The sequence below is a fragment of the Siphateles boraxobius genome, unplaced genomic scaffold (genome assembly GCF_051911475.1).
Source record: "Siphateles boraxobius isolate OS27281-9 unplaced genomic scaffold, OSU_SipBor_1 29, whole genome shotgun sequence".
NCBI lineage: Eukaryota > Metazoa > Chordata > Actinopteri > Cypriniformes > Leuciscidae > Siphateles > Siphateles boraxobius.
In genome coordinates, this window is record NW_027508908.1 from 3038408 (window position 1) to 3059123 (window position 20716).

The 20716-nt window shown below is 37.4% G+C and overlaps 1 protein-coding gene across 2 annotated transcripts in view; it reads left to right on the plus strand.

The window, feature by feature from the left end:
• The window catches only part of kif16ba (kinesin family member 16Ba), a 33377-nt gene that overhangs the window by 10904 nt on the left and 1757 nt on the right, over nt 1-20716 (plus strand). The window contains exons 12-30 of one of the 2 annotated variants that reach the window (XM_077246074.1): nt 317-376; nt 477-596; nt 691-742; nt 1127-1264; nt 1880-1962; nt 3320-3408; nt 5197-5250; nt 6309-6510; nt 6801-7024; nt 7690-8077; nt 9517-9777; nt 14703-15040; nt 16022-16180; nt 16298-16403; nt 17238-17285; nt 18199-18243; nt 18323-18445; nt 18586-18675; nt 20568-20651. In XM_077246074.1, coding sequence (XP_077102189.1) covers nt 317-376; nt 477-596; nt 691-742; nt 1127-1264; nt 1880-1962; nt 3320-3408; nt 5197-5250; nt 6309-6510; nt 6801-7024; nt 7690-8077; nt 9517-9777; nt 14703-15040; nt 16022-16180; nt 16298-16403; nt 17238-17285; nt 18199-18243; nt 18323-18445; nt 18586-18675; nt 20568-20651 — 2664 coding nt within the window. The remainder of the gene's footprint in view (nt 1-316; nt 377-476; nt 597-690; nt 743-1126; nt 1265-1879; nt 1963-3319; nt 3409-5196; nt 5251-6308; nt 6511-6800; nt 7025-7689; nt 8078-9516; nt 9778-14702; nt 15041-16021; nt 16181-16297; nt 16404-17237; nt 17286-18198; nt 18244-18322; nt 18446-18585; nt 18676-20567; nt 20652-20716) is intronic. The other variant, XM_077246075.1, reaches the window with a different exon arrangement.

Here is a 20716-nt window from a genome sequence, read left to right on the forward strand (position 1 = left end):
TAATGAAATCATTATCTTTTAAAGTTTAATTATCACATTAAGCCATATCGCATATCCTGCTGTCCTAGACAAAATGTAAGACTTCTTAAAATGCTAATAGTTTTGTCACACCATTTAAGAAACTTAAGACCTTTAATGACCTTAAATAAAAAATAAAAAAAGCCTTTTTTAAGACACTGTCAAGCCCTGTAATAAACGCTGTGTATACTCTATCAAATGAACTATAATAGGCCCAGTATACCTTGTGATGAAATCAAAGGTAGGCTTTGACAGGATATGAAACGCACACAGTCTTGATCATGTTTTTCTGTCGCAGGTGTTGGAGCTGACCAAGGAATGGACGAACAAATGGAATGAAACCCAGAACATCCTGAAGGTTTGTCGCAGTGATCACACAGCTGTCACCCCAGCGCTAATGTTCGTCTCCTCGTCCACTGAGCCAGACGTTGAGTGTTTATGATGTGTGTGTTGAACAGGAAGAAACTCTTGCTCTGAGGAAGGAGGGCATCGGAGTGATCCTGGACTCAGAGCTTCCTCATCTTATCGGGATTGATGATGATCTTCTCAGCACCGGCATCATTCTCTATCATTTAAAGGTAATGAACATTAGAGTTTGTGCAGTCAGCTCTAATTTTCCCCTGCCACTGCATCTGTATTGAGTGAATGTGATTGGCTTGTGATTGTTTACAGGAGGGAAGGACATATGTTGGCCGTGATGATGCCACTAATGAACAGGACATCAGTGAGTTTGCAGTCTTATGTGTTTTCATTGACTCTCTCTCCTTCAGTTCAGTTACTGAAAATAATTTTTCCTGTCTTTCCATTTAAACATCCTATGCATCATATCATGTAATTTATCCTGAAATAAAATGTTATCAATTTTGTTACTTTCGATTTCTTTACATTTCACGTGAATTCCATCCTTAATATTGAAAGTATAATTCTGCATCCTGTTTGCTGCCTAGATTGAATTGAAATGTAATTTCCGATTGGCACAACCTTGTTATTATCATTCATAAAGCCTGTGTAAATGTTTCTCTCTCTCTCTCTCTCTCTCTCTCTCTCTCTCTCTCTCTCTCTCTCTCTCTCTCTCTCTCTCTCTCTCTCTCTCTCTCTATGTGTGCAGTTCTTCATGGTCTGGGTCTGGAGAGTGAGCACTGTCTGATAGAGAATCGTAACGGAACGGTCACTCTCATTCCTCTGAATGACGCTCAGTGTTCGGTCAATGGAGTTCAGATCACTGAGAACTGTCAGCTCAACCAAGGTCACATATATAATATAACCCTTTCTCACATTGCAAACCACGATCTTATAAAATCAGGATTCTCATTTTCTAAGGCAAGACACTCAGTTGCTCAATACAGCGCAAAAGCAACATAATGTCATTTTTTTGCCAACCTGCATAATTCAGAACAGAATTCTGAACATTGGATAAAGCTATGCTAAAAATTCATGTTTAATTTTGCTGGCATATTAAAGTTTTTTTCAGAGAAGATTTTAGATCTCTTTTTATCTCTCCATAAATCAGAAAATTCTGTTAACAGACAGAAAAAAAAATTCACCATGTTTTTAGGAATAAAATGTGATATAAATCAGGCGAATTATACATGAACAATCCCCTCTGAAATAACCTTCAGAATATAAATAGGAATAAAACTAGTTTAAGTGATAATTTTTATATATATATATATATTGCTATATATATTGTAATTGAATCCTACAGAATAGATAAAGTGTTATAAAATAAACTCTTAAATGTGTATTGTTTTTTTGTCCACTAGTCTGAAAGAGTGCAAAATAGCCCAAAAAAAGCTATAAAAGTTTTGCTTCAGTGTCTTTCCTTCAACAGCACTTTAATAAGTGCATTTGTGTTCCTCAGGTGCTGTCATTCTCCTCGGCAGAACCAATATGTTCAGATTTAATCATCCTAAAGAGGCGGCTAAACTACGAGAAAAGAGAAAGGTGAGAGAAATTCACACGTGAAACTTCAGCTTTAGACACGTTTGTTGAAGTCGGCATTAAACAGAATTTAGGATAGTTTTTTTTTTTTCCTATTGTGACATATGTCTGAGTTAGAGATGCGCGGATGGGCTATTATTTAATCCGCAACCGCATCACAAAACTCATCATCCGTCCGCCATCCATCCGCACCAACGTTTTTGACCAATTTTCAAAACCGCACCCGCCCGCCATCCGCAAGGCGCTGCTGATGACAGCCGCGAGACTAGAAACCGCCAGCCACCCGCCCGAATTTAATAGGTTGTTTGCAGTCACGTGACTGTGTTGACGCGCGAAATTCAGATGGAGGGCAGGAAGTGAAGAACGCAATGGAAAAGATGGAGGAAAGTCTGTACTGTACTACTTTAGACGCTATTACAAGAGAAATATATAAACAAAAAATTTAAACATATGTTGGACGTGATCCTTACGTTATGAATAGGACCGATTTTCAACTGAATTGAAAGATTTGCCTGCCATTGAGGCGGTAGATATCAGCAACTACCTCGTCTCACAGACATACTTTGACTTTACAAAGTTCAAAGACTGGTACGTTGCACAAACAGACACATAAGCTGTATTAACTCAGCTTTGACGAAGTGATCACTGACACACATGGGCATTTTCCCATTCGGCTCCTCCCGACCGCAGACATAGGTTTGCAAGGGAATTTTTCCGATGTTTTTCTGTCAATTTCTTGTATTTTCCCCCCTTATGAACAACAAATCTTGGCACACGATAAAACCTCCTCGTGGTTTGATCGATTTGAGCAACCATAAACGACGCAAAACATAGGCATTTTGAGTTTGTTGTAGTGATTCCTAAATATAGAAAATCACTTCCTGCCCTCCATCTGTATGTATCGCCATGGCAACGCAGTGACGTGACGTCATGTGAAAACAAGCTATTAAAATGTTTTTTTTCGTCACGTCATCCACCCGATCCGCGGAGTCCGCGGCTAAAATCTCCAACCGCGCATCTCTAGTCTGAGTGAAACGGCAGCTTGAACAAAAACAAATGTAGTGCGGGACTTGATTTAGTCCATGAGGAATTGATTGCATGGTTGTGGTTTGCTATTGGTGGATCTCATGTGAGTGACAGGTAGCCCCGCCCTCACCCCAGTAAACGCATCAATAGAGAAGAAAAGAGATGAGATGCAAGAGGGAGGGGAAGTTATTTTGATTAAAGATTACTAGGCACATGGATTAAAAAAAATAATAATATGCACAGATTTATAATAAATTGCAATATTCCATAAAATAAATAAGAATTGTCAATTTTGATTGTCAATGGTGACTTTAATGCTCTTCCTGTTCTCCAGAGCGGCCTCCTAACCAGCCTGAGCTTATCCATGTCTGATCTGTCCAAATCCTGTGAAAACCTCTCCACAGTCATGCTGTATAACCCTGGGTAAGCCATCGCCTGCGTGTGTGTGCCTGTGTGTTAGAGCGAGTGGTAGCTTCCTCTTCCTCAGCCCTCCTCCCTCTCTTCCTTCCCAGGAGCCTCCTCTTCCCTCCTCTCTCCATCCTCCACTCTCTTCATGCGCTCCGGCGCCATTGCTGGTACCGCTGATGCCCAGTGCATTAAAACAGCTGACAAACACACTAATCCAAACCCCGCTTGCCAGATCACCAGAGACCCTTCCCCAAAAATTGACACTAGGGATGCATGCACGATATATCAGTGACCATATTGGTATTTAACAATGGAGGATAATGCGCATATTTAGAAGTCTTCTAAAATTATGAATTGGACAAGTACACATTAATGATCACCAACAGCCAATAACATTTCAGTTGTGAATGGAGTTTGGTATCAGTTAGATTTTTTTTATTTATTAAATGTTTTTTTCATTACTTTCATTCAGCAAGGATGCTCAAAAGTGACGGTAAAAACAAAAAATAAATATTTCAAATAAATGCTGTTCTTTTAACCTTTCTATTCATCATAGAATCCTGGAAAAATTTATCACTGTTTCCGCAAAAATATGAAGCAGCACAACTGTTTTTTTTAAACACTGATAATAATAATACATGTTTCTTGAGCTGCAAATCAGCATATTAGAATGATTTCTGAAGGATTATGTTTGCAAGAGGCTGTAAACCAATTTTTTGAGAATCTTTCCAGATGTTGCACCATAATGATTGATTTTAATCTAAACTATTGCCAGTGGTTTAATTTGGCCAGTAATGGATGAAAATAATTAAATTTTTACAATTCAAATAATGTTTTTTTTTCTAGTTTGCCAGGTTTCAAAAGTATTAAATGCATATGATATGCATCAATTTTGCTGTAAATATTTTAATATTTGTATGCCCGATTTCAATCATGGATAATTTTAGGTTAGACTAGGCTGCTCTAGTGAGAAAACCTGTGGACTATCGCCTACAAACTTTTTATATATATATATCGATGCATCCCTAATAAACAAGAAAACGCATGTTCTCTTTTTGCATTGTCAGATTAATAGAAGGATGCGCGGTAGAAATGAGTTTTATGATGGTTTTGTTGGTGAGGCTCTGATCTGCGATCACGCATGATGACTGGCCTGTAAAACCCTTAACAGTTGTGATGTCATGACGGATCTTGAATCTGGGCGATGACCTGCTACTACACCAACTTCATGTCATGAATGAACGCCAACCACTCCATTTTTACACAACTAAGTGTTTATTTAATTTACATATTTAGAGTCATTTTTTCTTTTGAATTGTCTTTAAATAAAATTAATTCAGACTAATATAGCTAGGATTTGTGCAGCAGTATTTGGTAACATTTCCTTTTTCTGAACTTCTTCATGGCAGTCTCTTCACTGAAAAGGGTCCCATCTTTCTCAGGTAGAACCAAAGCACATCTAGTGTTCTCACGTTAACTGTCGTGTTTATATATATATATATTAATCATCATTATGTGTGGGTTCAGTCTCTGCATTTCTCGTTCATCATGCTTGTGAGGAGTACATCATCATCATCTTCATAATACTTTAGTTGAACGTGTGTCTCCATCTCTTTTTTTTAAGTTGTGTATTCTGTAAGCATGTGCTTATAGTTGCAGCGCATGCAATGTGACTGATGGATGCTCATAATAATGCAGACCCTCATCCCATGCGCTGGTGTGAGTGTGTGTGTGTGTGTGTGTGTGTGTGTGTGTGTGTGTGTTTTCTAAGGGTGGAAACTAATTATGACTTAAATGTTCCAGACTGGAGTTTGAGAGGCAGCAAAGAGAAGAACTGGAAAAACTGGAAACTAAAAGGTGTGTCTTGTGATCAAATATGTATATATTTACGCAAAACACTTCAGTGAAACGTAATTGACATAAAGCAGTCCTGCCCACTAATTTACGTTTAATTTAGCATTTTATCCAAATTAACTATGCAAATACACAAAATTATCGGTAACACTTTACAATAATGTTTTTGTTATCATTAGTTAACTACTTTAGTTAACATGAACTAACAATAAGCAATACTTCTACGACATTTATTTAATCTTAATTAATGTTCATTTATACATTTACTAATATATATTTAAAATCAAACGTTTTACCTGATAACATTAGTTTACTGTACTGTGAACTAACATGAACAAATTGTATTTTTATAAAAGTCCCTCTGTTTTGAAAATCAAGCTTTAAATGTTGTTTATATTTCTATATGGTGTTTTTAATGTGCTTCAAGACAAACCATGCGCAAATTCATAAGTCAACACCATTGCTGAGTATTTTCTCCTTAAAACTGCAGTGAACCAAAAACAGTCTCAAAAACACGGTTTGAAATCGCTGGTGTTTCTGACGTCACAAGCTACCTTGTAACCAATCAGATTAATGATCGTGTGATCGTCAATGACTGGATCTCTGAGCCGGTGTGAGTGAGTGGAGGCGGGGCTCATTTGCATAGTCATAGAAGCGCGTATACTAAATGAGGCAAGGGTGTAGAGTTACATTCAAGATATTTTATGGCATGAAGATTTTTTTTTTCCAAGGAAAAACTTTTAAATATGTAATTTTGGTGATTTTAAGGGATAAAATTATTGACTACAGGTGGACTTTAACTAACATTAACTAAATGCTGTAAACATATGTTGACAAATGAGAAGGTGTTTCCAAATTATCAAAAGCGAGCTGCATCAATACATCTACAGTGATGTATAGCGGAATCTCATGGTATGTACTTTTCAAATTCTAACAAAAATCATGCAAAATACAGTTTTATGGATTTATGACTGGTAAATTTTCAATTTCACCCACTACTGGTTAATTTTGGGCCCTGGCCTGTCTAATCACCATCCTTCCCTTTGTTTTTTTTGGTCCAGGCGGCTGATAAAAGAGATGGAGGAGAAGCAGAAGTGTGAGAAGGCGGAGCTTGAGCGCATGCAGCAGGAGGTGGCGTCTCAGAGGAAGGAGTCCGAGCAGGTGCAGCTGCGCATACGCAGACAGGAGGAGAGCCTGCGCAGACGCAGTCAGGACATCGAGAGCCGCCTCAGGGACTTGATCGCTGAGAAAGAGCGATTCCAGGTCAGACTGCTGTTAAGGTTGTCATATGTTGTTAATAACAAGACAATAATATTTTATTGCCATAATGATGGAATTCTTCTGTTCTTCCTGCTGATAAAATCGTATCAGTTATTTCCCCACAAGGCAACACATAAACACATTAATTTGTACTTGGGTAAGTTTTTGCCTAGCCATTTTTAGAGTCAAAATTCACCTCAGACAAGAGTTTAAATCGAAACAATGCTTTCTTATAAACCATCTTTTGAATGTCAAGGCAGACTTCTTTATATGCTAATGTCTGTTTTGTTCAGGAGGAGAGACACAGAGAGCAGAAGGAGCAGGAACAGCAGAAGCAGAGGAGATTACAACCGAAGCAGAAGCTGGAGGAGAAGAAGATGCAGGAGGAAGATCTGGAGGAGGAAGGAAAGACTCAGGCTCAGCGAGAGCAAGCAGAACAAACCGAGCTCTTCCGTGAGCTGGAGCGGCTCAAAAGAGAGCGGGAGGAACAGGCCGTCAAACTTCAGCTAGAACGCAGGTGAAAAAAAAAACTTTTACCTGTACTTTTACGCAAATTTTTTTAATTATTCAACTAGTCTCAGTATAAGGGTGAAAGCAATCCGAAACTAAATTGCAAAAAAGCTTTGTTTTTACTTATTTAAAAATGTAAATCATTTATTTAAAAAAATTAAATAATAATAATATTTGTAGTATATATTATTTCATTTAAATATTATAATATATTAAATATTAAATTAATAATAGTAATTTAAAAATAACATTTTATTTAATTATTTTTATTTTAAAAAATTATATATATATATATATATATACACTAGTCAAACTATTATATTTACTTTTACATAACACTACATTTAAATATATATATATATATATATATATATATATATATATATTTAAATATATATATTTAAAATGTATATACACAGTAATATTAGTATCACATAATATTAGTATAAATTGTTCAATTACATTAAGTTATTTATACAAATAATAATTATGTGTGTGCTATTTAATTATTTGTCGTTACTTTTATTTGTTAAAGTTATAATCATTATAAAGTTATATTGGAAATGTTATATTATAAAGATATCATAAATTTGAAAATGTATTTAAATTTGGATTTTTTTTAATATATGGAGTGCCTACTTTTGAAAGCGTGTCGGACTGAATGTCTTCCAGGCGTCTTGAGGAGCGTGAGAAGGAGCAGCTGAGTCTGGTGGGGCGTCTGGAGGAGCAGCTGAGGGAGCGCAGCGAGGAGGCGTCTGTCCTGCTCACTCCTGATGAAGCTCGACGACTGGAGGAGGAGAGGCGGGCGCTCACCGAGCTCAGGGAGAAGCTGCTCAGAGCCAAGGAGGCGCGCATCGATGGAGAGGAGGAGGAGAGCGGGGAGGAGGCCCGCAGGAGCGCGCAGGCAGGCTATGAACATTTCAAGCAGACGCAGGTGGAGGAGCTGGGTTTGCTGGAGGAGTCGCTGATCCAGCAGGAGGAACGACTGGAACGGGAGGTGGCCAATGAGCGCACGTCTCTCGGCCTGTTGCTGCACGCGTACAAGGACAAACAGAGACAGGTAGAGCTGTCCGTATTTCAAAATTTTCACGCTATTCGAACAGGCCTGTTATTTGGGGTCGTTTTTAATTGTTTATTATCTAGAGTGTTGTCTTTAAAGGGTTAGTTCACCCAAAATTATAATTCTGTCATTGATTACTCACCCTCATGTCGTTCCAAACCTGTAAGACCTTCGTTCATCTTTGGAACACGAATTAAGATATTTTTGCTGAAATCCGAGAGGTTTCTGAACCACCCATAAGCAGCAACGTCATTGCAACTTTCAAGGCCTAGAAAGTTATTAATGATATTGTTCAAATTGTCCATGTGACTGCAGTGGTTTAACCTTAATATTATGAAGCGACGAGAATACTTTTTGTGCACAAAAACCCCTAAAATACTGACTTTACTGACTTTAGTGTTGACTGTAGCGCTTCCTGGTTCTATGTCAGAACGTAGGCTTATTATTGGAGACAGAATTTTCACTGAACCACTGTAGTCACATGGACTATTTTAATGATGTCTTTACTACCTTTCTGGGCATTGAAAGTTGCAATGACGTTGCTGCCAATGAGAGGGACAGAAACCTCTCGGATTTCATCAAAAATATCTTAATTCGTGATAAACGAAAAGATAAACGAAGGTCTTACAGGTTTGGAACGACATGAGGTTGAGTAATTAATGACAGAATTTTCATTTTTGGTTGAAATATCCCTTTAACTATTGGGATAATAGTGTGGCACTTAAATACTGTTAAATATGGTAACATTAAAGGGATAGTTCACCCAAAAATGAAAATTCTGTCAGTAATTACTCACCCTCATTTTGTTCAACCCCGTAAGACCTTCGTTCATCTTCGGAACACGAATTAAGATATTTTTGATGAAATCTGAGAGCTGGATCACTCCTCCATAGGCTTCTTCAGGGATTGAACTTGCAGGCCCCGAAAAGTTATTAAAGACATCGTTAAAATAGTCCAAGTGACTACAGTGGCTCAATCTTAAGTTTATCAAACGACGAGAATACTTTTTGTGCGCAAAAAAAAACTATGATAACGACTTCATTTCAACTATTCATTTCCTTCTCTGTGGGCCTCGAGTAAGTTAACTAGTTTAACAGCGTAAGCTTCTGTTGTTGTACGTCACACGCATCACCCACATGACCAGCGTCGGCCAATAGTGCGCCTACGTGTGACGTAGCTCTACGCTATCACACTACGCTAACTGACTAGAGGCCCACAGAGAAGGAAATGAATAGTTGAAATAAAGTTGTTATTTTTGTTTGTTTTTGCGCACAAAAAGTATTCTCGTCGTTTGATAGACTTAAGATTAGAAGATTAGAATAGAACTTTATAACCAAAAAATAAAAATAACCAAAATAATTAAATCAAATCAATATGAGATTTAAAATTGAATGGGATGTGGCGATTCGCTGTGTCTCATCCTGTTCTCTCCTTTGCAGGTCCGTGACGTGATGGAGCGTGGCGTTCAGGACGTGTCCTCTCTGGGTCAGGAGGAGGCTCTGATCCAGCAGGCCGAACACAGGCTGCAGTTTAAAGAGAGACAGCTCCTATCTCTCCGTGAGAAACAGCTCCCCGCTGTCTCCGAGGAGCGCCAGAGAGCCAGCGAGCTCCTGGAGAGAGCGAGAGGGGGAACAAGCTCTCCTGGTTTGGACAGAAGTTCAGAAGAAAAGGACAAAGGACTGGACGAGACTCTGTATCAGGTAACACTCTCAAAACTCTGGTCCGTCAGATGGTCTAATCCTGACGCTACTCGGCCAGAATAAGCGGCATTGTTTTCGTTATTTGAAATAACTTAACCTCAAAGGGCACCTATTATGCAAAATTCACTTTTACATGGTGTTTGAACATAAATGTGTGTTGGCAGTATGTGAGCAAAACCACCCTAGAATGATAAAAATCCACCCAGTGTTTTTTTTTTACAATCTCAATAAATCATAAGCACTGTCTCAGAACGAGGTGTTCTAAGATTCGGCTCAGTGTGACGTAGAATTGAGCAAGCCCCACCGACGTGGTTTGATTGACACTGTGGTGTTGGCATAGACCCCGCCCTCGGTGATCTGTTCACCATCCTCCATTGTTTCAATGACAGCCGGTGTTCTAACGATTTGTGCTGCCTTGTCGAAAATGTCTCCTAAGAAACTTACTTAAGAAAACTCCTTAAGAAAACTTACACTTACTTCCGGTTTTATTTAGGAAGGAAAGGTTCCACTTAAACTTCCAAAATACATTTATGTTTGCGCGAATCATTTTTTGACTGACTGTTTTGTGAACGAGGGTCAATTCAAAGCAGGTCTTGCTTCAAAGTTAATCCTCAAGTGTGGATCGTTCGTTGCCTACTGTTCGCGATCTAACGTCACCTCCAGTAGAAGTAAGTGTATTTTATGATTCTTGAGCAAATAGTCATTTCAGTCGATGTCAGCCAATTCAACAACAAATGCGTTTAAAGTTGTTGTCGTCGTAGGATGTCTGTGTAATAATTTAAACCTTGTTTGTATAACGTTAGTGTGTGACCACACGTTTATAAATATATTTTTTATAGATATTGTATTAAAAAATGTGCATGTTTTCTGTAAAGACAAGACATCAAAATTGCTGTTTCATCCGTCTTGTAACCTTCCATACAACAAATAGCGTCAGACAGTTTTATGTCACGTATTATTTTTTGCAACAATTACAAATGTAAATAAATTAATACCTGTTCTATCTCCCTGCAGCATATATTTTCTTGTTCTGTAGCCATCTTTTCACATTTGCCACATAAGCACCTGTACGACAAGTAATGTAAACATGACGCAACAGGTCCCTCGCATTAAATGTAATTTCGTTTGTAAGTAGCAAACGTTATCACAGTTTGTGTGTGTCTGTGTGTGTGTTGCACATCCATAATTGCAAAGGGGACGCGATTACAACTCTATAAGTACATACATGTATCAAATAACCATTCCGAGACGTCCTGGTCCATTCTCATTTGTGTTTCTTCTGCCGGAGTCTCCTCATCATCTGGGTCTGATTCCGGTTCAAACATGTACGGCTGAATGCCATACAAAACAGCGGGTCTCTCACTCTCAGCCATTCTGCTTCTACCGACTGTTGTTTGCAAGTTACGCCCTCATCCAAAGGCTGGGCGGGGATATGCAGCTCATTTACATTTAAGGTGGTACACACCAAAACAGCTCTTTTTAAAACAGGCTACAAAAATGACATTTTCAAATGGTTATAATAAATTGTGGGGTATTTTGTGCTGAAACTTCACAAATACATTCTGGGGACACCCGAGACCAATACTACATTTTGTAAAAAGGGGCATAATAGGTGCCCTTTAAGAAAAATTAAAAAAACTTAAAGGCAGGGTATAGGTGATTTGGTCCAGAAACATTTTTGTTATGCTGGTTGAAAGTCCACATCCTTATAGAAATCACTACGTTAAGTGGTCTAAATGTGTATATATATATATATATATTAGGGATGGGCGATATGGCCTAAAATCCATATTGCGATATACATTGCAGCTTCCTGCGATAACGATATACAGTATATCACGATATATCAATTATATCACGATATATCAATTATAATCGAACCATTTCAGAACAGATTAGATGGACCATAAGGAAAGCCAAACTGCTAAATGTATTTTGTTTTTAAGAAACGTACGTAGTTTTGAGAACATTTATTATGCAAAACTGTAATTATACAACATAATGTTGCAGATAAATAAGATTCAAGTACACTATAGCTGCAGAGACTTTAACAAAGAAAAAGCTTAAAGTATTGGGTTTCTTTCCTTTAGTGCACGCCTGTTTCACACATACTCTGTGTGCAGTGCATATGCAGTGCGTGTTGCGGTGGTATGCGGCGCTGGAGCAGCACGCGCTATTGTGCTTTCACATATCCTGCGTTTGCAGTGCGCAACTGATCTACGGCTGTGCGACAAACATAACATTTATCCTCCGTTTTTTATTTCTAATCACTATTTTTATTATTAGTGTTTTTTATAAAATAATAAAAAAGTTTCAGCATTGCGATTCTATTTGTACACAGACAGTAGGCTAGTAATACGTCTACACTCTTTCACAAGACTATTCACGTTTAAACTTAATACACTTAAACTCATTATTACATCTATATAGATTTATATATTAAGTTGCTCAAGCAAGTGGCAAAACATTTATACATTTATTTTAAGATTTTACACAATTGACAAAAACAGCTCTCTCATACCTTTTCTTTTGCATTTAAATCTTTTTTACAAGAAATATTGCGGTCTCAAAAAACTTGTTTTTCCACCTCCACGAAGAGACAAGTGCATCCATTATGTCACGTTGTTGAGGTAACATTAGCTTAAAGTTAAAAAGAAAATGACTGTGAAAAATTGTAGTATACTTTAATTAAATGTATTTAAGGAGAGATTACTATATTTTCATATCAGTCCGCGTTAATTTTTTGACCATGAACCATGCGCTGTCACTTTAATTCAGCGCGTGCAGCACAGCAGAAATAGTTAAAAAAAAAATTAAACAATTTACTCAAGATGACGAATACAATGATGCGTTGCAGCCGGTTGCAGCTCGTGGCTCAAAATTTTGCGGGTAGATTGCGTCAACATGCATTATCGCGATAGTGCAATAGAATTAAAATCTCTATCGTAGGCCAATTTTGTATCGTTTACATAGTATATCGTTTCTATCGCCCATTACTAATATATATATATCATATGTGGAAGCGTAGGACCATAAAATGTTTTTTCAGTCATTGAATTTGGTCCGAATGCAATGACACGATGTCCTGTGTATTTCCTATGTATTTCCACACCTCATCATATCACACATCATCAGCGCGTTTCCTGCTGTACAGAATTAGACAGACGTCAGTCACCGAGCAGCGCAAACAAAACAGCAGCCGTCTTTTACAGTTCCTCCTGAACCAAGACAACCAGATGATGCTGCGTTCACACCATAACTACTGTCATTTGGAAGAGATGGAAACCTGTGACGTTAAACTCAGATCAGTTCATGACTCGAATTTATTCGTGTCTGTCAACGCTGAAATGAAACTGCAGCAGTCAGGTGATATAGGTCAGAGCTCTTTAAGTTGTTTGTTCATTATTATTTAATGTTATTTGCTTTGAGACATGAGGTAGTTTAGCGCCGACTCTCGTGACGCTTTTGCTCTGGCTGTGTGTGTTCATGTTCATATGTTTTGAAGGAGGCGTGGCTTTGGAGGCGTGGCCTCCTTTGAAGGGAGGGTGGGATCGCATTCTTTCAAAGCTAACTCGCTAATTGCTAGCCTTCTCCGAAAGTTGCCTACCCTAGCTTTAAACTTTTACGAAATTTTTAAATGTTGTCATGGTTGAAGTACTAAAATGATTCAAACTAAAACTGAAATAAAATTAAAGCTAAATGGAAATATTAAAAACTAATAAAAGTAACAAAAGCACAAAATTACTTAAAAACTGAAAATCTAAAAAAGAAAAATTATTTCAAAATATTAAATACTTTAATAGTATATAAATGGTACAAAAATAACACTAATATTGCTGAATTTTTTTTGTGAATTTAGAAACATGACAGAAGTTCTGCTGTTTTCAAAACTGTCTAGTTTGTCCATTATTTTTGTCCTGTTTTTCCAACAAGTAATGGTTTAGTCAGTGTGGCAAAACGCAACTTCATTGAAATGAATCAGTTCCAAAAAAACTGATAGCCAAATCATTAGAGTCATCATTCTAGTTTTCCTACAAATCCCAGCATGGCATTTGAGCAAACTCCTCTAGTACAGACATGAATGATAATACCTCAACTCATGCAGGTGGTTTAGAAGGTTTTATCGTTTGTTTGTTTTCTACAGTGACCAGAATTATAATTTTCATCTGGCTATACAGTGCTTAGCATAAGTGATCACACCCATGCTAAAGTTGACTAAAAAGAGGAATAAAAAAATAATCTTTTGGAAATTGATCTTAATGCCTTGATTAAAAAAGTGAGGAAAAATCCAACCTTTAAGGACACCAATTTTCTTTGTGAATGAATAATGTATCGTGAATAAATAAATGTTCTTTCTTAAAATACAGGTTGCGTAATTCAGGACACCCCTATGTTAAATTCCCATAGAGGCAGGCAGATTTTTATTTTTAAAGGCCAGTTGTTTCATGGATCCAGGATAATATGCATCCTGATAAAGTTCCCTTGGCCTTTGGAATTAAAATATCCCCACATCATCACATTCCCTTCACCATACCTAGAGATTGGTTTTATTTCAATTAGCCTAATAGCTGGTTTGATTTGTATTGCAAGATGATCTAGTGGAAAGTGCCAATCTCTAATTTAACATAGGGGGTGTACTGACTTACGCACACTGTATTTTAAGGAAGAACATTTATTTATTTACAATACATTATTCATTCACAAAGAAAATTGGTTTCCTTAAAGGTTGGATTTTGGATGAGAGTAACAATTCCTGTAGACTTACATTGAAGGAGGAAGTGGAGCAATATCTGGATACCAGAATATCAGAGACTAGTTTAACTCATTTAAACCCAAGATTAATTTTCACCCTAAGAACTTGTTTTAGTAGCAGCATCTCGCAAACTGTCCTTCTATCTTTCTCTGCTGTGTGTTTTTCTCTGCAGGTTGAGAAGGAGCTGGAGGAGAAGGAGGAGCGCTTGTCTCAGTACAGCGCGAGCGCAGAGCAGTTGCAGCAGCTGCAGCAGTCGTACGAGTTCACTGCAAACGTGGCCCGGCAGGAGGAGAAGGTTCGCAGGAAGGAGAAGGAGATCCTGGAGTGGAGGGAGAAACAGCAGCGGGAGGCTCTGGAGCAGGCGGTCGCGCGTCTGGAGAGGAAACACTCGGCCTATCGCAGGAGCCTCAGCCTGGAGCCGGACCCTGAAGGGCCCCGCAAGAGGTCACAGTCCGCACAGGGACAAAGCACTTCCAGGTTTACAGGAACACAAGACCTGGACCAGGACAGGTGTGGGCTTGTTTTTTGGGAGGACATTAGCACTGGGGTTTTCCTTTTAAAAACTTTATAATGCGAAGGATAGATGATACGATGATCCTCTTGTGGGACCTTGTTCATAAATATAAATGTAGCTGAGCTGTATAAAAATCCATTTATAGAAGAGGAAGAAGTTGTTTAGAAAGAAGAAGAATATTAAATTATACTGTGTAAGAACATGATTAAGGTAATGGTAAAAACTTTATTAATCCCATTTAGAACATTTTCATGCCAGACCACTCACATAAAACATAGATTCTCAAAAATACAAACATAAATGAATAATAATTCCAATAAATTCACATAAATATAAACCTCCCATAAGCATCAAGGCAATTTATGTTTATATTTTTTCATGCTATCTATCTATCTATCTATCTATCTATCTATCTATCTATCTATCTATCTATCTATCTATCTATCTATCTATCTATCTATCTATCTATCTATCTCATGTAAACATGGTATTTGCCAAAAAAAAAAAATAATTAGCTTTTACGTAGTCAGTATACTAAAATAAATTATTAAAATATTATCTGGAAAATATTAACGTTTTATAAAATTGACTAGTGTATCTGAAATTGTCACTTAAATTTTTCAATTTTTTCAAAAAGAAAATATTTAGAATACTGGAAAAATAAAAGTAAAATAATTATAATTAATGTCTTAATTATAATAAATTAACAAATTTCCGACCGGTCCATAGAAAGCAGGGTGAAACACGATGAAATTTAGTTAATGTGAATGTGAAAAATAATTACTCTAAGCATTTAATATTTAATTAAGATTTTAAGTGCAGAGATGAACTATAACAGCCTAAAAAAATGTACTTTAAAAATTAATAAAAACAAACTCGAACCCTTGGACCCCCTTGCGGCCCCCAGGGGTCTCTAGAAATGTATGTGATAAATCCAGAGCTCTTATCCTTATGATTTTATTGTGGCTGTTTCTCAGGATGGAGCGAGAGATTGCCCAGCTGAAGCAGAGGATCAGTGAGAGTGAAGGAAGTGTGCGGAGTCTAAGCGTGAGCGGAGAGGAGAAGAACAATGTGAGCCAGTCGCCCGTCAGCCCCATACAGACCCTCCCCAGCGTGCTGTCTGTAGGAGACGAGAGGTGCGCACGCTGCTTAGTGCTCTCCAACACGCAACATGCTGGACAGTTTTACTGATCGCTTGTGAATTGGCCGAGTAATGACTGGACTGTTCCTTTAATGATTCGTTTCTCCTTCAGGATAAACACGTATATTGAAGAAGAGGTGCAGCGGAGACTGCAGAAACTGAACCTGCTGAACAGAGAGAACAACAACACACTCTCGCTGTCCTCAGACTCACTGCAGGTATATGACTACAGCTCCCACAGTCACACACTTTAAACTGCAACAGCTATAGTCTGGATACTACCAATTAAGTGTGAAACCACCAGAACGTCAACATTCGTCTTGTCTTCTTTTTTTTGTGTGACCTTGTTACCTCAATGAACATTTATTGTCCTATGGTCACACTTTCATTTTTCAATTTCTATTAATATTGCATCCTTCTCATGGGCATTTAATAATTTTTGACTTTTCAGTGTGTTAAATCTCTTTTTTTTGCCCATTTTTTCTTGGAAAAAGTTTTTTTTTCGCTTCCAGCCCTCGTTAACAATTATATATCAACGTTAACAATGATTATATACAAAAGTAATAGTAGTTAAGTTTGATGTGGTTTGAAATTTGGTAAACAGCACAGTATATTGAATTGCCTGATAATTATGCACGCACTAATATATATATATATATATATATATATATATATATATATATATAGTTATAGTTATATATATAGTTATATATAGTTATATGTATACAGTGCCTTGCAAAAGTATTCGTACACCTTCATTTTTTTCACATTTAGTTATGTCGCTGCATTATGTTAAAGTACTTTAAATAACTTTCTTTTTTTTTCACATCAATACACACTCCATAAACCATGATGACAACGCAAAAAAAGTTGAGCTGTGACAACTTTACAAACTTATTAAAAGGCAAAAACAATCAAATTAAAGTTTTTAACATTTTATCCACAGAGATTTTTGTGCAGACTCACATTGTGGGAAAATAGTTTAATGTCGCCCTAGTAATGCACAAGAGACACAATGGTTTTGGCACCAACACAGTTGTTTAACTCAACAGGAGGAGGAGCAGGATAGTGACGGTAGCTCTGTTAGATTGACGGATGAGGTAAGCACAGGCCTCAGCCAATCAGCACCAGCTGAGTGGACTGTGATTTGCATGATCCGACCTTAATAATTTGCATATTGCTCAACACAATCTCTGATGTCAGTAGATTGGGTCTTTCCTCTGCTGTTTTCCACTTTGGGAGCATGCAGCCTTCCCACCGATTTCTTGTGTTGATGCATTTGCTGTTGCTGCAATGATTTTTTTTTTGTTATCTCACTGTTCCTAGATCAACATGTTTCCTAGTCCTAACCCTATCCGTAACTTGTTCCTAAAATCAGAGGGAAATGATAGGTGAATAACTCTGATGTAGAAGCCCCTAACCCTGGTTGTAAGCCTAAACTTGACATTAACTGTAGACCTATCCCTCGAATCTGATTGGTTGATTAGAATCTTTTTCCAGGATTAAGAAAGATGTTGATCCAAGAACATGTTCTACTTGGTTAAATCACATTCATTGTTTCTATCCATCTATTTTAATGGGAATTTTGGGATATTGCATAAAAACACTGGATGGAAATGCCAAGCTGCGCATAAATTCTAAAAATGGGCATAAAAAATGTATGTGCACAATTGAGGCGGATACAAAAAAAATGATCCGACAAGAAGTGAACTATGTTGGAAACGCTTTTTTGGCATGGCCTGACCAGCGGACAAATCGCATTGCACAGCATCTCAGATGTTGGTTTGGTCGTTCTGCAATCCCTGAGCCAAAGTCTGTCATCAGAATGATTTGGTTTAATTCCCTCCCAGAATTATTCCACTTTAATTCCAAGTTAAATTTGCAACATTGGATGGAAACATGGCTATTCATACGAAATGACAAACAAGTACTTGCTTGACCCCTGAAATCAGCTCCGTTGAGTTATGTGTGTGTAATTTTGTGACCCTAATAAACTCAATTTCAATCTCTCAGGACAACGATAAAAAACGCTTGGATCCACGCAAACTGAAATATGAGGTATGATTCTACTGAATGTGTTTAGGGAGTGACATTTCACTAGCAAGTTTTCTGACCGTCACTTGCCGTCTTTCCACAGCGACTGGTGTCGATTCCCCTGGATCCGAGTCCAGAGAATCTTAAAGATCCTGTGAAGATCAGTATTCCACGTCACGTCCTGTGCGGACAAGGCAAAGACGAACACTACGAGTTTGAAGTCAAGGTTTGTCTGCGTTTCATACAGTCTCAGTCAGTGCATTATCTATGAGAATTGTCGAATTGACCATCCGACGACCTCCACTGAATAAAAAATCTCTGTACATGAAAATCTTTGATGACTTGGTGTTTTGCGTCTCTGTTCAGATCACTGTTTTGGATGAAACGTGGACGGTGTTTAGAAGATACAGTCGTTTTCGGGAGATGCACAAGTCTCTGAAGCTGAAATATCCAGAGGTATGACCTACACATGGAAACATGTGACACAATAAGCAGAGCATGACGCTAGCAACGGAAGGGTTATGGGTTTGATTCCCAGAGAGTGCACGTACTGATGAAATATAAACCTGGAATCTGGGCTTGACATGTATTTCAGCAGCGGTGTGTAACGCAGACACTCCTATAGCCACTTTGGCAAGTTGAATTTTATATATAATACATACATTTTTCAATTATAGTCTTTTAAAAAGGCATCTGAAATAATAAAGTGCAATGTAGTGTTGACAAAAAATATAGATTTTTCAATACATATCAACACTGAAATATCTGAAACGCTTTTAATACTCATTTTCCGCAGAATAGACTAGACGGATTTCAACAAAATGGCCTTCTATAAGAAGTGAGGAGCATTTATGGGTACAAGTCGGGAACCGGCCTACCTTACATATTTCAAGGGTGCTGAGTCCAAAAAAACTGGTACCCAAGCGAAAATTTTGAGTTTTTTACCTTCTAATTTGCATATCAAAATGGCCGCCAAATTGCCTATCTTGCTCAGTCGTTGGACCATTTTCCCCTAGTTTTTTTTGCAAGTAGGCAATCAAGATGAGGAAATTAAGTTTCAGGATCAATAGTCAAGGGTCAGAGCAAAGATATAATGGAGGCTCACTGCCTTCTTTATGTATATATATGCAAAATACCAACTTTTAAGGTGAAATTAAGCATTATTTGTGTCATTTTTAAGATGATAATAGATACACGATACCAGCTGCTCTTTGTCTCTCTCTCTAATCTCTCCGTCAGCGAGTGACACACAAACCCACCTCTCCTCACTCACTCGTTTCATTTTTTCCGGATGAATAGGGTTGCTGTTACAGGGCTTGAGTTTGGGCATGGGAATGCGCGTGTTGTGTATAATTTTACTCATTCCGCAGATTTTGTGCTCTCCCCCAAAGTGAGGCACATAAAGTCGCCTCTCAGGACTAAATTGAGTTATTTTTCACATTGCACTTAAACAGTCAAATACACACAAAATAATGTCAAAATGCCGGTCCTGGCAAGTATTCATGTAAACACAGTCAGTAATGTTTTAAATGAAGAATTGAGAAAGAAAACGCATGTGTAACAGTATAATGGATGCGTGTGTCAGGTCTTAAAATGACAGCAGCCTCATATACCTGCTGCTAAATTATGAGATATTAAAAATATCTAAATGGATGGCAGCTTTCCCCCTTAGTATCAATGTCAAAATTGTGGTCAGTGAAAATACAGAGTGGCTAATAACTTTAGACTTAGACACTAACCACAGTGTCTGGTGAGCAAAAAAGTTACTGTCTAGCCCTGCCTGAGTAGGGTCCAACTGGGAGATGACTGTCCCATCATAAGTTGCTTTGGAAAAATGCATAAACATAAAATATTAAATTAATTTCAGATCAAATTCATGTATGTAACTTGTAAATTTGTAATGATTATTATTGAGTTATTATTATTATTCAAATAAATGTATTTCAACCCAAAATAATTAAATATTATGCTTAAAGAAAAGTTAAGCAGATTCTTAGGACCGTACATTTATTTTTATTTATTTATTTATGCATTTTTTTCATGCAATAAGCTTCATGCATCACAGGTTGTTCTGGATAAATGCAAAAGATTAAATAGATTTTAGATCAAATTTATTAATGTAACCTGTCCGTTTTTATTTTTTTATCATTATTTTAAATATTTATATATCATTCCTATAAATATATTTCACACCAAAATAGTTAAACATTTTGCTTAAAGAAAATATAAGATCAACCATTTTTTCCCCCCACTTTATTTTATTTAAATATAATCTTGCCGTGTTTTCGTGAGATTCTCCCAGCTTTGGAATATTAGATATATTTTAATTTGTGAATGTCTTGTTCTAGCTCGCGGCTTTGGCCTTCCCTCCCAAAAAGATTTTTGGAAACCGAGATGAAAGAATGATTGCGGAACGCCGGAATCAGTTGGAGGTAATCAGATGTGTTCACTGTGTTTAGTGAAGGTGTTTTTCTAATCTAAGATGCTGATGATGTCA